The 15,437-nt window shown below is 53.1% G+C and overlaps 1 protein-coding gene across 2 annotated transcripts in view; it reads left to right on the top strand.

Annotated features, from left to right (window-relative positions):
- PDE2A (phosphodiesterase 2A) overlaps nucleotides 1-15,437 on the top strand; it is a 92,347-nt gene continuing 76,910 nt past the window's right edge. The window contains exon 1 of one of the 2 annotated variants that reach the window (XM_059133498.1): nucleotides 1-543. In XM_059133498.1, coding sequence (XP_058989481.1) covers nucleotides 473-543 — 71 coding nt within the window. In that variant the 5' untranslated portion in view covers nucleotides 1-472. The remainder of the gene's footprint in view (nucleotides 544-15,437) is intronic. The other variant, XM_059133515.1, reaches the window with a different exon arrangement.

The following is a 15,437-nucleotide window of genomic DNA, read 5'->3' on the forward strand; positions in this document are numbered from 1 at the left end:
GATCTCTTTATATTTCTGTCTTGATCTCTTTGAGGCTCTGATCCTGCTCTTCTCTCCTTCACGCATTTCCTTCCTGTCTATTTCTCTCTGTCTCTGTCTGTTCCTCTGTGTGTGAATCTTTCTTTTCCTCTCCCAGCCAGAGTCTCTCTCTACTCCTCCCTCCCTCTCTGCCTCTCTGTCTGGGCCTCTCTCTTCCTCCTCCCTCCTCCCTCCCCCTTCTGCATTATCAGACCTGCTCCAACCTCCTCCCAGAGCCAGCCTAGCGGCAGAGGCAGTGGCAGCAGGAGAGGTGGGAGCAACTGGGGCAGCAGCAGCACTAGGTCGGGGTATCAAGTCCAGGCTGAGTTGGGGACAGGCTACGGCTCTTGGTCCCCGTGCCTACCGGGCCAGGCACCCCGCCTGGCACCCCGGGCAGGGTGGACAGGGCGAGGTGCCACCTTAGTCTGGCTGGGGAGGCAGACGATGAGGAGCGATGGGGCAGGCATGCGGCCACTCCATCCTCTGCAGGAGCCAGCAGTACCCGGCAGCGCGACCGGCTGAGCCGTGAGTACTATCGAGGGGCTGGGGTTTGGGTGAGCGGCTGCAAGACGCACCAGGGACAAGGGTCCTGGGAGTACCTGTGAAGAGCTGGGGTTGGCGTGGAGCTGAGCCACGTGGGAGGATCGGGGATCGACCCTGCTCCTGGGAGTCTGGTTGCTGGACTATAACCTGGGGGGCCTCTGCACAGGGCTGGGGGTGTCTGGCATCAACCTGGGGAGCAATGGGGCTGGGGTCCCATAGAAGGGGCTGGGGGAGGGGTTAGTAATGAACCTGAATTATCCTTCCAGGGGCTGGGTGTGGGGGAGGTCTGCAGGGAGTTCCAAGGAGCTCTGGGGCGGGGACAGGGGCGGGGGGGGGGGGGGAGGGTACCGAGATTAAACTGATTCAGAACCCTGGAGAAGGATGAGATGTCTAGGACCACGTGTGTGTGTGTGTGTGTGTGTGTGTGTGTGTGTGTGTGAGAGAGAGAGAGAGAGAGAGAATGAGGGAGGGAGAAAACAAACATGAATATGAATAAGAGTGGCGCTGGCACAGAACAGGGTCTGGGGCAACTGCCTTTCATGGGATTGGGATTCACAGCCACCAGTTTAGGCAACTTTACCCCCAAAACACCCATCCTGGAGAGAGCCATGGGACTAGTTGAATGAGGCCTCGTGCCACCAGCTTCTTGGTTCTCCACATGCTGGCGGTGGGCGGGGGGGCGTGGTTAATCGTGCAGGTAGGGGGGTGGTTTTGGGGAGGTGGCCCTCCACCATCTGAGGGCTACCAAGGTGGGTGACAAGTGACATGTGTTCCCCAAGTCCTCAGGGGGGCAGGCCTCTGCCCACACGTGAAGGTATGTGTGTGCATACGTCTGTGAGGGACAAGGGGACACTGGGGCGTGGAGGGGCCTGTGGAGTCCTGGGTGGTGGGATGGGCAGCAACCTGTCCGGATGCATGAGCCATGCGGTGTGACCGTACGAGTTCATCTGTGCACGTGTGGGTGCAGGTTGCGCTGCGTGTCGGCGCAGGTGTGTGTATGTGAGTTGGTGTGTTCACAGGCATGTTAAGATGTGCAAACAGAGTGACCCCCATACCAAGTGCGTTGTTTGATTCCAGTACATTCATGTGTGTGTGCATATTTGTCCACATGTGAATACTAGCATTGCGCTGTGTGTGTGTGTATAGATGTGGATGTCTGTTAACCTGAGTGTTCGAGTGTGGGTGTGTGAGTGTGATGCTGGTATGTGTGAGTGGATATTGATGCTTGTGTGGCTGGTATCCGTGTGTGTGTGTGTGTGTGTGTGTGTGTGTGTGTTCATCCCCCCTGGGCGTGGATGGCTGTTGCCTTCCCCTGGCAGTTGAAGACACAGCTGGGACACTGTGGCCCACTGAGGCAGGGCGGGGGTGGCTGAACGTGTGACCACCCCTGTGAGCCCAGGACAATTCATACTACACCCTGCGGGGAGAGGCAGGAAAGAAACAGGCAATAATGGTTCTGCCCTCTGGGGCCTCCTAAGCTTCCTAGACATAAAATAGCTTGAGAATAATTAAGCATAAAGATCAGGATCAAGCTAACAGGTGGGGGTGGAGTGGGAGCACCATAAGCAAAGGCCCTGGGGGGGAACGGCCATGTGCCTGGAGCTGTGAGGAGGCTAAATGGGGAGGCAGCTGCCTCATCCTGTAGGACTGGGAACTCCAGACCTCTTGGGCTTAACCCTGAGGGTCCTGGGGAGCCCGAGAAGGCTCCGTATGGTGGAGGGACAGAATCAGGTTTGGGGTTGAGAAAGCTGCCTCAGTGGCACTGTCACAGTGGAACTGGAAGAGAGGGAAGGGGCATGGAGGCCAGGCAGGTGTGGGCATTTAGGGGGTCTGGGACCAGGTGGACCAAGGGGGAGGTGACCAGGGTCTTTCCAAAGGGAGAAGTTGGAGGGCCTGGGCAAGAAGGTGGGAAGGGAAATGTCAAGGAGGCTTGGGCTTGGGCTTGGGCTCAGGTGGGAGGAGTGGTGCCAGGGACCTCAGAGGGTCAGGTATTGGAGGGAAAAGCCCCTCCAACAAGGGAACAGGAGAGATCCCCAGCGGGTTTCTAGCCAGGGTGCCAAGGGTTGGAAATCATGGAGCTGCCTCTTCCCAGACAGGGGTACTGAGGCTGTGGAATTGTCCACCTCGTCTGGCTGCAAGGCCAGGGCTGAAGCTCCTCAGCAGACACGAACCTCGGTCTCCTTCCTTCCTCAGGCTCTGCAGGGGACCTGTTGGTTGCCTGAGCTGGTTCAGCTCAGTGAGAGTTAATTGCCTTTATGTTCCCTGCACCCCTCAGTTGCCCCTGCCCACCAAGCAGCTCCTGCCACTCTTGCTGCTTCCCACTCTAGCCTCCCATCCCCAGGGACTGCTGATGGCTTGGCTGGGATCTAGCCAAATAGGGGAGGCAGAGCTCCCAGCAGTACCTGCCTTCTGTCTTAATGGCTTGGGAGTCTCACCCTGAGCCAGGCTGCTGTCAAGTCAGGCCTACACTCCCCAGGCTTGGGCCTATACAACCTACCCACTCGGTATGCTCCCATTCTGGTGGTGTTGTGTTTACGCATTCATTTATTCCCTCAGCAGCAACTGTCCGATGCCTGCTTGCTGCCCAGTGGGCTGGTCACTAGGGACACAGAATGGACACAGCCCCAGACCCTGCTCTCAGGGACTCCTGGTCTGATGAGGGAAGCAAGACTGGAAACCTACAGCCTTGTGGTGTGAACGGTGCTGTGCAGAGGGAGCCCCAGGAACTGTGGGGCCCAACCCCCCAAGCCAGGGCTTCAGAGGGGGAGACACTTGAGCTGTGTGTTGAAGGATGGATAGGAATGGCCCGTGAGGGGAAGAGCAGAGGGAACAGCATGTAAAGGTGGGTCAGTGTGAGAACTTGCTATGTGACCAAGGGACAGAAAGAGTTTGGGTTGGTGGGAGCAAGAAGGGAGTGGAGAAGAAGAGAGGACAGGAGGGGCCAGATTCGGTAGAGTCTCAGATGCCAGGCTAAGGGGCTTGGACTTCTTTTCATTCGACCAAGTTGCTAAGGAAAAGCTTTTGAATAGGAAGGCTCCCCTAGAAAGCCCTCCTTGGTTCTTCCTCCCTCTGACCCCATGACCCACCCTGCAGTCTCCCCAACAGTACAGTATCAAGATTGTAGCCCAGACTCCGCTTTCCTCTGTGATGCCCCCTGGGTGTGCGGTCCTCACCCAGCCCACCAAGGAGCTTCTCTGAGGCAGGAGTCTTCTCCCTGTGCTTCCCAGCACAGGGCTGGGCATCTAGGCTCTGTCCAGCCTCCCAGCAGGAGAGGACATATAGAGCATCTGGGCCTTCTCGCAGTTGGTTTACTCTTCTTTGCAACTTGCCCACAGATCTACCCAGCCCTGCTTACATACCCCGTGGGACAGGATGCTCATCCCTTCCCTCCTGAGCAGCCCTTCTCTTGGAGTGGTTGTATCTATCCTGGGCTCCTCTCCAGGACCTGGCTGCTTAGCTTTGTGTCCCTTCTCCATCCTGGGTCACCATCCTTCCTCCCAAGTAGGTCCAGGCCAGAGCATAATGGTTCAGGAGTGGTATGAACACATCCTGGGCAGAGAGTAGGGAGAGAAAAGCAGCCTTTATCCCACTACAGATGGTAAAACTGAGATGGGGCAGTCCCTGACCCCTCTCCAAGAATAATGATAAAGAAGTAGGCATAGATAAAAAAGGGAGTGAGGATAGACAACAGAAAGAACTTCCTACCAGCACAGAGGGGTGTGGAACCTCCTGGCTTTGGGAGAGTGGGCTGTGGGCATGAGGGTGAAGTCTTCTGGAACAGGAGGGGGAGTAGGGGACCGAGGCCCTCTCCAGCTCTGTCCCTCCTGCAGGTGAGTAAAGTCATCCAGGGAAAGGGGGGATGGCAGGGGCTGAGAGAGACAGGGGAGGGAGGTGAGGATTCACTCATTCATTTAGCAGGTGTGTCCTGGGATGCTGCCCATCCAAACAGGCCAACTCTGCAGGGCGCTGGACACAGCAATGGCCACATGGAGGAAGGCCCATGGTTCCCCCTACCTCTGCCAGTGTCTAGGGAAGGTCTTTCAGGGGAGGGGTGGTTGGGGCTGCCCTTAGGAGAAGAGTCACTTCTTCAGGCAGAATTGACAGCTCCAGGAAGAGCAAACGCCACGTGCAAAGGTCTTGAGGGGAGAGCAAGCATGGTTTTGCTTATGTGAGCACTGAAAGAGGTCAGAGCTGCCTAAGCATGAAGTGCAGGGGTATGGGAGGGCCTGGGCAGAGATGAAGGAGGAGAGAAATGAGAATTGAGGTTAGACTATAGGAAGCACTTTCTTCTATAGCCAGGGTACCCCCAGCAGCTTTAACATGTAGGCATCGTTGGGAATTTGCAACTTCTTGGTCTCTCCCAGCGACCTGCTGAGGGACTCCTCCTTGCTTGAGAATGAAATGCTCAGTGAGCAGAGCCCCTGAAAATGGGGGAGAGGCAGCAGTTGAAAGTGAGCCCCTTCCAGAAAGTGGCATGCAAATGAATGCAAAGTGATATGCAAATAAGCCAGCTTAGGCTTGGCAGCTTTGTCTGGGAGGATGAGACATCACCCTGTTCCATGCTTGACTCCCACCCTCTGGGCCCCCAGCCCACGGCCCCTGGGACAGCCTGAACACCCTTGTCTGCTGCTCTGAATGCCCCAGCTTGTCTGAGCCACAAGGTTGTGGCCTCTAGGTTAGGGGCCACAGGCTCCCTGTCAGCACCCCCATCCTCTCTGGAAGTCGATATATTTAGTAACGGATGTTTTCAACACATTTATCTCCCATTGTTCAGCTGCCCGCTCCCTGGGAAAGGCCAGGTCCCCAGTGACGTGACCCACTTCTCGAATTCCCTGAAGTCACCCTTCTCACTGCCCTCCCTGAAAAACAGGAGGCAGCTGGGGCTTGGTGCAGCAGAAGGGATTTAAGTCAGACATCTGGGAGGACGTCCCAACAGTGTGGTTGCTGAAATATGCAGACCCTGAGGTTTCTGGGTTCTCACTTTTTCGATGGCTACCCAGCTCCAAAGCCAGAGGAGGCTTGGAGAATAGAGTAGAAAAGGTGGTGGACAGGTGGAGGGTCAAATATTAGCACCATTACTCGGCAGCTGTGTGGGCAAGTTACTTAACTTCTCTGAACTCTGTGTGAATAGTGGACTGGGAATATTAGTACTTTCCTGGCTGAATGACTGTGAAGAATCTGGAAGTGGGGAGCTTCGCGGCAGGCATGCGGCAGGTGCTCATAAAGGTTAGCTGTTGCCATTATAAACCACCCACCCTCACCCACACTTAGAAAGATTCAGTGGGGGCTTAGAGGGGGAGAGACCAGATCTAAGAGCCCAGAAGCTGTCATCGTGTGGGAGACACAAGGATGTCTGAAATGGAGCCATGGAGGTGGGAATGCTGAGAAGTGTGGATGCTCCGTGGGAGGGCCGAGGGCCTTCAGAGACATGCGACCACCTCCCTCGGCTGCCCTGGCTGGTCAGGGTCTAACCCCCAGAGGAGGCAATGGGGAAAAGGGCTCGATGAGGAAGGGGTTAAGCCTGCGGCCACACCCATAGCAGGCTGTGAGTCATTCTGGGAGTTGTAGTCTGGCATGAGTTCGCAGTAAGTATACTTAGTCCAGCCGCCTGGCGTCCAAATGCATACTGAGCTGCTGAGGCGGGCTGGGGACAGGCCCTGGAGGGGGCTGGGGGACACAGGGCCCCAAAGTGGAGCATTGTCAGTCCCTCCCTCAGGACCCCTCAGTCTGCTGTGTTTTGGGCCATGCAGGTGGGGGTAGGGATAAAAGGATTAAGCCATAATTAGGACTCTTCACACTTTCACGCAGAAGTTTACAGCTTCCAGAGCACTGTTTTCACATCTATGATCTCATTTAATCCTCACCACAAACCCAAGAGACTGCTGTTTGCTGGATGAAGAAACAGAGGATCCAAGAGGGGAAATAACTTGCCCAAAGGTATTCAGCCAGTGTCTGGTGGAGTCAGGCTTGGAGCACATATCTGCCCACTCCCAAAGTTTCTGCTCTTTCCATGGATTGTTCCAGATAGCAAAGGTCAGGCACTGAAGGACAGGCAAGACACAATTAGAAATCTCAACGGAGGAACAAAGACCTGACTCAAGGGACAGAAGGCAAAGCCTGAGCTCCTAGGGATAGGAGGTTAAGAAGTGGATTAGGCAGACCCTAGACAACCAATTCCAGGCTGAGAATTTGGACTGCTTACAATGGCCCACCAGTCTCTTATCAAGAGTTTGGAGCAGGGGCAGGGATTGATTAGAGCTGGACTTTGGGAAGATTGATCTTGCCTGGGCTGAATGGTTAGGACTGGAGAAACAACACAAACTGAGACTTCTGAAGTTCACTTGTGGTGCTCCCAGCACTTTGCTCCTCTTCCTCTGCCACACTTCTTCCCAGTTTCTTCCTCCTTCTCCTCTTCCTCTTTTTCCTTCTTCCTCTACACTGTACCCTCCACCCCACCCTAGGGAGTGAGAACTACACCGTAGAGCTTCGCTGTAATGCCACCTGTCTCCAGCAGGGGTTGCTGTTGTGCACAGTCAGTTGCAGCCTGGGTTCTTCTGTCTGAAGGGCCAGAGAGAGGCAGACTGGACAAGGAGTAGAGATGAGAGGTGGAGGAAGGGTAGCCCATTGTTCTCCACTCCCACTGGGCCCAGGGTGAGAGGGCACTGCTGACCTGGCATAGGGAGGAAAGAGGGCTGAGGGGACACCAGATCCGACATGGCAGGCACAGACACACGGAAGGGGATAAGTCAGAGGACAAGAAAATTTTACTTCCTCACAGTTCTGGGACAAGTTTAGATTTGGAATTGGATATAGGATGACAATTGCATTTGGAGTCTGGGTTTCTACTGGGTTGTGATTTGCTTGATCCTGAGATGAGGGCTAAGACTGGTTGGTTTGTGTTTCTGTGTGTGTGTGAACCTGAATGTGAGCTTCCCATTGTGCATGTGTATTTATGGGTCTGAGAGTGTAAGGGTGTGGACATATTCATGGAATATGTGGACATATTCATATGTGTGAATATGTGAGTGCCCATTTTCCTGCCTGGTTATTGGTAAATGGTAATGTGTATGTGAGTGTGTGCTCCTCTGTGTACAGTGTTATGCACACATGTTCTAATAAAACTGCCTGTGGGTGTGCGTCTCTGTGCATATGTGTGTCTGTGTTTCAGCGTAAAGGCAGAGACGTATGAGTGTGTGTGTGAACCCAGCAAAGCCTCGCCCAAGATGTAGATACTCAAAATTTTCTCTCCTGAGTCCCATCTGCCTGAAGGTAGAGACAGGGTACATGTGGACTTGGGATGGGGGGTGGCTGTCACATGTAGTGCTGGGCTTCCCTTGGAAGACTCTGGGACCCCCTCCTCGTCAGTACAGGCCCTAAAGGAACGTAGCATCTTTGTGTTCAGGCTCAGGTCCAGGGTCATGACATAGAGATGGTGGACAGGCTGTACTGGCACCCTCTAGCAGAGCTTCAGGGGCTCCCAGCCTAGTCATTTTCTAGAGATACAAATTCTGAAACCCAGAGAGGGCTAATGATTGACTCAGCATCACATAGCACGATTCAGCGTGCGATGGCAAGGCTTGCAGCCCAGAGAGGGGTGTGTCTGGCCTAGAAGGCCTCTTGTCCATCCAGCCTCTGGAGCAGTTGGGGAGCTCAGAGTAGGGATCCAGTTCCATGGCATGAGGACACCTTCTGCACCTGGGCCTTTCCGCTCCTCTGAGGCCTCAGATGCTGCCTTTGAAGTTTGTACCAGAACCTCTGCCTGCTGTGAGACTCCTCCTGGGCACTTGTGAAGTCTGTCATTCCTGGAGCATGGTGATTCTGTAGAGAGGAGTCCGGCAGGGGAGTGGGACCACGGAGAGGGGCCTCATCTTTGCATCAGATGCTTTTTTAGGTTTTTACTGTTCTAACATTCAAGGCTTTCCCTATAATCCTTTCTTGGTGTCTTAGTACTGAATCAGTGTTGGGATAGTAGGGGAGTCCTGGAAACAGCTTAGCTCAATGAGAGGGGGACGGGGCAGTCCCATGGGGAAGGGACTGCCCTAAGGGGGAGGGATGAGCTTCCTGTCTCTGGCGCATGGAGGTGTGAACAGGGGGGCTGAGCAGCCTGGTTAGGGAGACTGTAGATGAAAATCCTATCCTAGCAGAGAAGTTGGTTTACAAACTCTTTGAAATCCCTTTAAGCTATCGCTGCCGTGGAGGGGCCAAAGGAGGACATAGCTTGGCCCAGTGAGCATGGGGAAGTTTGAGTCCCACAGTGCTTTTCCTGGTGGCCTAGGCAGTGGGAAACTGGAAGCAGGAAGATCCCCTTCCCTGGGAAACTGGAGAGACACTGTCTTCTTGGAATTTTAAGGTTAGTGGCAGGGGGCTGGATTCAAAGACACCAGTGGAGCTGGAGATGTGATGGGTAGGAGGCAATGGCCTTTCTGGCAACCCTGGCAGGGAGGGAGCAGACAGGCAGCTACCTTCCTTTGGGATGAGCTCTGGGGGGACTCTCAGGTTAGAGGCCTATGTGAGGTTCAGAACTGGGCTCTGGGGTGGGGGCAGAGGCTTCCTGGTGCTGTGGGCTGAGTAGGGATTGGGTAGAAGAGCAGAGAAGCAGGCAGCCTGGTACCGCATCTTTCCCCTGGCAGAGAATTCAGAGTTATCTTAAAACTCCAAGTGGGGTGCAGTTTGGGGGCTAGGAGAGAAATAATGATCACAGATTGCCCTTTCTATTTTCCAAATTACCTTGTTTAATCACCTCAATAATCCCTCAAGAAGTTTGCACTGTTTTGTAGAGGGGAATCAGATGACACACTAAGGTAGTCTAATTGAAGGCACTTTAATGAAGCAACCATTGTGGAGATGGAGCAGAATGAAGGGAGAAAACAGGGAATGTCGAGGTACTTTGGACTAGCATCCATGAGGCCCAAGGGGCAAGGAGAGTGCTGTAGATCTGAGAGCCAGAGCCGGAATAAAGGTATACCCCCCAGAGCCTGTCAAAGGAGATAAAGAATAGAGGTCTGGAGGGACAAACGGTTGGTGGGAACCCAAAGTCCAGAGAGGGGGCCAACTTGCCCAAGGTCACATAGCTGGTTAGTCTCAGATGAAGACAGAAGCCAGGCCCTGCTTCTGCACATGGATTTTGTCATGTTCTCTGAAGCTTGGTGGGATCCAGGTACCAGAGTGCTTTCTGCGTGTCTTCACAGGTGCCTTGTGGGCTGCTAGGAGTCTGGAGCTTCTTCTGCCACCAACACCCTGCCCTCTACCTGAGTAGCACTGGGGCTGCTAAAGAATGTCATTCACAGGGTTTGGTGTCCTTGGCCCCCACAGAACCACACGCTCATGGATCCCACCCCTCCTCAATGCTGCCATCGCCTCCCCTGCCCTGTGCTTGGCACCCTGGCCATGGAGATGGGCTGGACAGCCCTTGTCCTCCCCTTTGTTAGAGGAAGGCAGTGGACATTAGGGGGTGAGCCCAGGGAAGGAGGAAAGTCCACGCTGGGACCGCTGATCAGGAGGCTTCCCCAAGGAGGTGATGCTGGGTCTTAGCCCTGAAAAATGAATGGGAGTTTTACATGTGAAGGAGGAGAGGAAGGTAATTCTAAGCAAAAAGCCAGCACAACAGCAGGAAGTCATGGTGGCAGGGCCCAGGCTGCTGGGCTAGGGGAAGGGCCAGTTGTGGAAGCCCAGTTCACCCAGGGAAGCCAGGGAGGGTGGAATCAGGGTCATGGTTAGCTTTGGGTTTTGAAAGCCCCAAGTGACGGGTGAATGAAAGGGGCCGGGAGGAGGCTGGTATGGAGATGCAGGTAAGAGGCAAAATGACTGCACTGGAGGTGGCTGAGGACAAGTGAGCTGTGTAGACAGGTCACAGGAGGACTGACAATGCCCATCCCCCAGCTCACTCATTTAAGCATATCCCGAGTTCTTCAGTGTCCGCCCTCCAAGGTAGGGATGGGTGGCAACTCCAGACTGTCCTCCAGAAGCACCCCTCCCTGCCTCACCCTACCTGTGGCTTCCACACTTGAGTACCCATCCCTGACACCCATAAGCCACCCCCTCAGACTGTAGCCACCAAGAGCAAAGCTCTGTCCCTGCCACCTCATCTCTTGATAACACTTAGGACTTGTCCACTGCCAAGTCTAATAAAGGTCCTCCCTTTTAAGACCTTCATCCTGGAGTTTGATCTCAACCCTTTTTGCTATCCAGAGCCTGGGCCTTGGCCTCCCTGGGAGATGAGTCAGTGAGATGGTTCCCTCCTGGTGCTGGGGGGCAGTCATGGGCTTTGGCCCAGCCAGCTCATCCGTGTGCCTCCGTGCCAGTGGGGATCCACTTTCAGCCTCTGCTGGGCCTCAGGTCACTGACTCATTATCAGTGTTAACTGGCATCTCTGGTGCAGGCATCCCCCGCCCCCCAACTAAGTGCTTGACAATTGTTAGGTGCTGTTGTGTGCAGCTGGACTCCAACTCCAGCACCCTCCTGCCCCTGGCTTCTCCTGGGTCTCTAGCTCCCTGAGCCAAGGGACCAAGAGTCCAGGCCACAGATATACAGCTCCAGGCATGGAGAGACAAACAGAAATAAACAAGAGAAAAACTCAGCAGACACAGAAGCCCACATACAGAGAAGCAGACCCTAGTACAAAGACATAGAGAGACCCACCACAAACACGCACATAACACAGACATCAATATACACTGAGAAACAGAGAGGGTAAATCTAAAAAACTGACCTACTAATTGAATGAAGTGCAACACCTGTGCACATAACCCAGGTATCCACACATGCAACACAGACACGCATTCGGCACACAGAAACACTCACACTTGGCATAAATACGGGCTGCCCATCAGGTGGCCAGACAAAGCTACCTCTGGTTCCTTACCTGTGAAGCATTCTCACCTCTGGGTTATTGCAGATGCTGTTCCCTTTGCCTGGAACACTCTTCCTGGATGCCTCCTTCCTTCTCAGGGTTAATTCCTATTGTTCTTTATGTCTTGGCATCCTTTCTATACTCCCCAACCTTGGAGCTCTCCCTGCTCCAAGGCATCACTGACTATTTTCCAGCCAGACTTTGATAAGTTTTGGGATGAAACTTTTGCCTGTGCCCAGTGAGGTGGCAGCTGTGGTTGTGAGTAGGCCATTAGGGCTGAGAAACCAAGCAGAGACAAATTTGGGATGGAGGGGGACAGAGTCAGGAATAACAATGAGGAGCTCTGACTGCTTGGGGCCTGAGTAAGCATTTAATGCACAGGCTGGCATAGCCAGATGTTCTTTGCCTCATTTTTTTTTTCCCGACTCTGCCTGATTTCTTTTGCGTTTCTTCTAGGCTTGCTGCCCAATCCAGTTCCCTCCTTCCCAAAGCCAGACCTGCCTCTTGCCACCTCTCTGAGCTCATACATGCTCACCTGCCCTCTTTGCTTGGGTGTATCCTGCCTGTACTTCTAAGCCTGGGGAAAACTTCATGATTCAACTCCTAGGGTCAGAGGCACAGCCTCCAGACACAGTCTCCTAACCCAGGCCACTTAGTTTGGTAAAGGGAGGCATAGAGTAGAGTAGTTATGAGCATAAGTCTTGGGAACTGTCTCCTGGTTCAAATCTCAGCCCTTCTACTTCTTGGCAGCAGGACATGTGTAAGTTCTGCCACCTTTGTTCCCTCACCTGTGAAAGGGGGACACTAATAGAGCCCATCTCATTAGGGCTGCTGCAAGGATTAAATGAGACAAGTGTGTGGTGTACTTGGCCTGCAGTTAGGCTCCCACTCCGGGCTGTGTGAGAGCCGAGGGAGAGCTAATGAGATCAAGGATGTGCAAGTGCACCCAGGGAGGTGCCTAGTGAGTCCTTGCTAATTGGAACTGAGTGAAACAAACATGTGTGTGAGTACCTACTATGTGCCCTCCATGGCCGGGTCTTTGCACTTCCCCTCCTCAGTATCTGCATGGCTGCTGATTCTGTACAGCTATTACCCTATGGGGGATCAGAAAGTAAGGGTGTAACTTCTTTTTTTTAATTTAAATTTTTACATCTATTTTATTGAAGTATAACTTATATACTTCACCAATTTAAGGTTTATGATTAAAATCACCAATTTAAGGTTTATGATTCAATGAGTTTTAGTAAATGTAATATACAGTCATATAACTGCCATTCCAATCAAGACAAGACTATTATTGCTTCAAACTTCCCTGTGCCCTTTGCAGTTAATCCCCCTTGGGGGTGGGTGTGACTTTTTACAGGGCGGTGAGAGGTGCGGGGTTTTTACTGGAACTGAAAACCTGGACATATAGACTGGAGCTGCTTCTAACATGCTGGGTGATGCCAAGGAAATGCTCACCCTTTCTGGGCCTTTGTTCCTGTGGCCTTTGTACCTCCCAGCAGAGGTAATGAGGCCAAGGAGAGGACAGGATGCACAGGCCACGGTTTCCTAAGGGTACACTCTGGGTCTGAGAGTGGGGTCAGTTGGAAGTGGTGGCCTCAGAAATCCACAGAGTGGGTAACAGGGAGTAGAGTTGGTGTTCTCACAGACCTGTCCCTCCTTGGATCAGGTGAGCCCTGTGGCCCTGATGGGAATGACTATTTGTGGGTCCGGACTGGAGCAGGGACCTGGCCAAGATGACTCCACATCTCTCCCTATCTCCCCCTTCCAGGGGCTATAAACCCCTCTGAGAATTAGCAACTACCTGAAAAGAAGGGGGCACTTTTGTTCCCCAGTTCTGGAACCAAATATTAAAGCAATTATGTAACTAGCAATAAATTACTTAAAGTAGTGACTCACTCAGCTTAATTAGAGCAAGAGCAGGGAGGGATTAAGGTATTTTTAGAGCACACACCTCACTCCCTCCTGGGGGGAAGGGGAGGCCTCTGTGCAAGGTGGGGGTGGAGAAAGGGCTGGGAGCTCATGGAAGCACCCCAGGTGTCTGCAAGATGAAAGCTGATCCTCCACCCCACAGAGGTCTCAACAAAGAGAGGCCAAGTCAGAGCAGTGGCAGGAAGAATTCAGATCAGACTCAAGGAACACTTGCCAGAGATGCTTGTTGGAGAACTGAGACAGGTAAACTAGATTATGAACTCTTTGAGGGCAGGGACTAGGTCTGTGACCCGCCTGCCTAGCTGCGTGGCCTTGGGCAGGTTCCTTTGTTACCCCACGCTTCAGTTTCCCTCACTGTCAAATAGGCATAACAATATTCACCTTCCCACACATTGTAAGGACCACGTGGGTGAATGTGCATTAAGCAAAGTCCAGTGCTGACTTAACAAGACAAAAATCTCCAAAAAGGCAGGAATTAAGTCTGTTTTGTTCACTATTTTATCGCAAGCTCTTATTCACAGGGCCACACAGAGTAGTTCCAATAAATGCTTGTTGAGTGAATACATATTAGTTTTATTCTCATTCTTCTACTCCAAATGGGTTCCTTGTTTCAAGGTTTGTGGATGATAGACCTAAATGAGAGGAGGGCAGCGGTGTCTCGCAGGTGGAGACTGGCCTTTCTCCCCCAAACTGAGGAAGAGACGATTTAGGACAGAAAAAAAGCGACTTCTAGAGGCAGGCCTGGGAGAGGTCAGAACCACGGACAGCTCCGCCCTCCTAATAATGGGCGTGATCTCCTGGTCGCCTGCAGTGCAGCTGGGATGGAAGGGCCCGCCTAGTTCACCCTGCACAGCCACAGGTGAGAAAAGGAGGAGCCGAAGTCCAGTCAGACTGGAGAGATCAGGACCCTCACTCACGATCATAGGGAGTTCCAGGGAGGGAGGATGAGTGCGGGATGGAGCATTCTGAAAAGCTTCCTGGAGGAGAGGAATGGGATTGGCTGGGAAGATTAAGGCAGAGAGAATATTCAGGCATCTGTAAAACAAAGTAATAATTTTGACCCTATAGGTTTTCTAGGTGGATTGAATGAGTTACTTTTTAGGAATGCTTGGCACATTTGCCTGCTTGGAAAGGGCACAGCATATGGGCTCATTTCTTTCTGCTTCCCTCCACCTCTTCTCAGCCCCTGTGACTTGAGGAAGGACACCCCTGCCTTACTGGAGACAGCAGGACCTGGATAACTGCTCAGAGGCTCTGAGGTACAGGGCTTCCTATTCTAGCCTTTGCTGACCCCAGCTCTGAGACTGGACTGAGTAGACATACAGTAGGTGCATGGGACAGACTGAGGGAAGGTCTGTGCTCCTCCTTCCTATCAGGACTTTGGAAGGCTGAGGGAAGGACACAGCAGGATTGGGGTGATGGAGTTTAATCTCTAATCCTCTCCCTGGCCCACAACCCCAAGACTCCTGCCCCTAGTGGTGGCTCTGATTAGTTCTGACTAGCTCTCTTCACACCTCGCTGGCCTCCTAGGGCTCCAGCGATGAATTAGTGATGACAGCTTTGCACCATCACTATGACGACCAGGCATGTTCTTAGCCTTCAGTCAGGGTGCAGTGGCAGAGGCCAGAGACCTCTTTGGCTCTGGGCTTTTGTATTGGTTTGTTTGACGGGGACTGGGGCCCAAAGGGGGAAGCAGTGGGGAGGCAGCTGGAGATGGAGCAAGGACCAGGGCATGGGGGCTCCATCTGGAGTAGCCTAGCATTCTTTCAGATTGCTAGATCCAAAGGAACCTTGGGGAGAGCTTTTTCTCTTCCTCCCTGCTTTCTTTCTCTTTTCATTCCTCCCTCCCTTCCTCCTCCTTTCTTTCCTTCCATTTTCTCTAAGCCTCATCCCTGTGCAAGGCCCTGAGCTGCCCACATCTTCCCCCTATTTTGGGAATCAGACCTAGCCCAGCCCTCACCCTTAAGAGCCCAGAGTGAGATGGGGACATTGACACATCCTGGCCTGGGCTTCAGAGAAGGTGTGTGGGAGCCACTGCTGGCTCTGCAAAGAGGGCTGCCTTAGCTCTGCCAGAGGCTATGCAAATAGCCTT

This window comes from Mustela lutreola, chromosome 1 (genome assembly GCF_030435805.1).
Source record: "Mustela lutreola isolate mMusLut2 chromosome 1, mMusLut2.pri, whole genome shotgun sequence".
Taxonomy (NCBI): Eukaryota; Metazoa; Chordata; class Mammalia; order Carnivora; family Mustelidae; genus Mustela; species Mustela lutreola.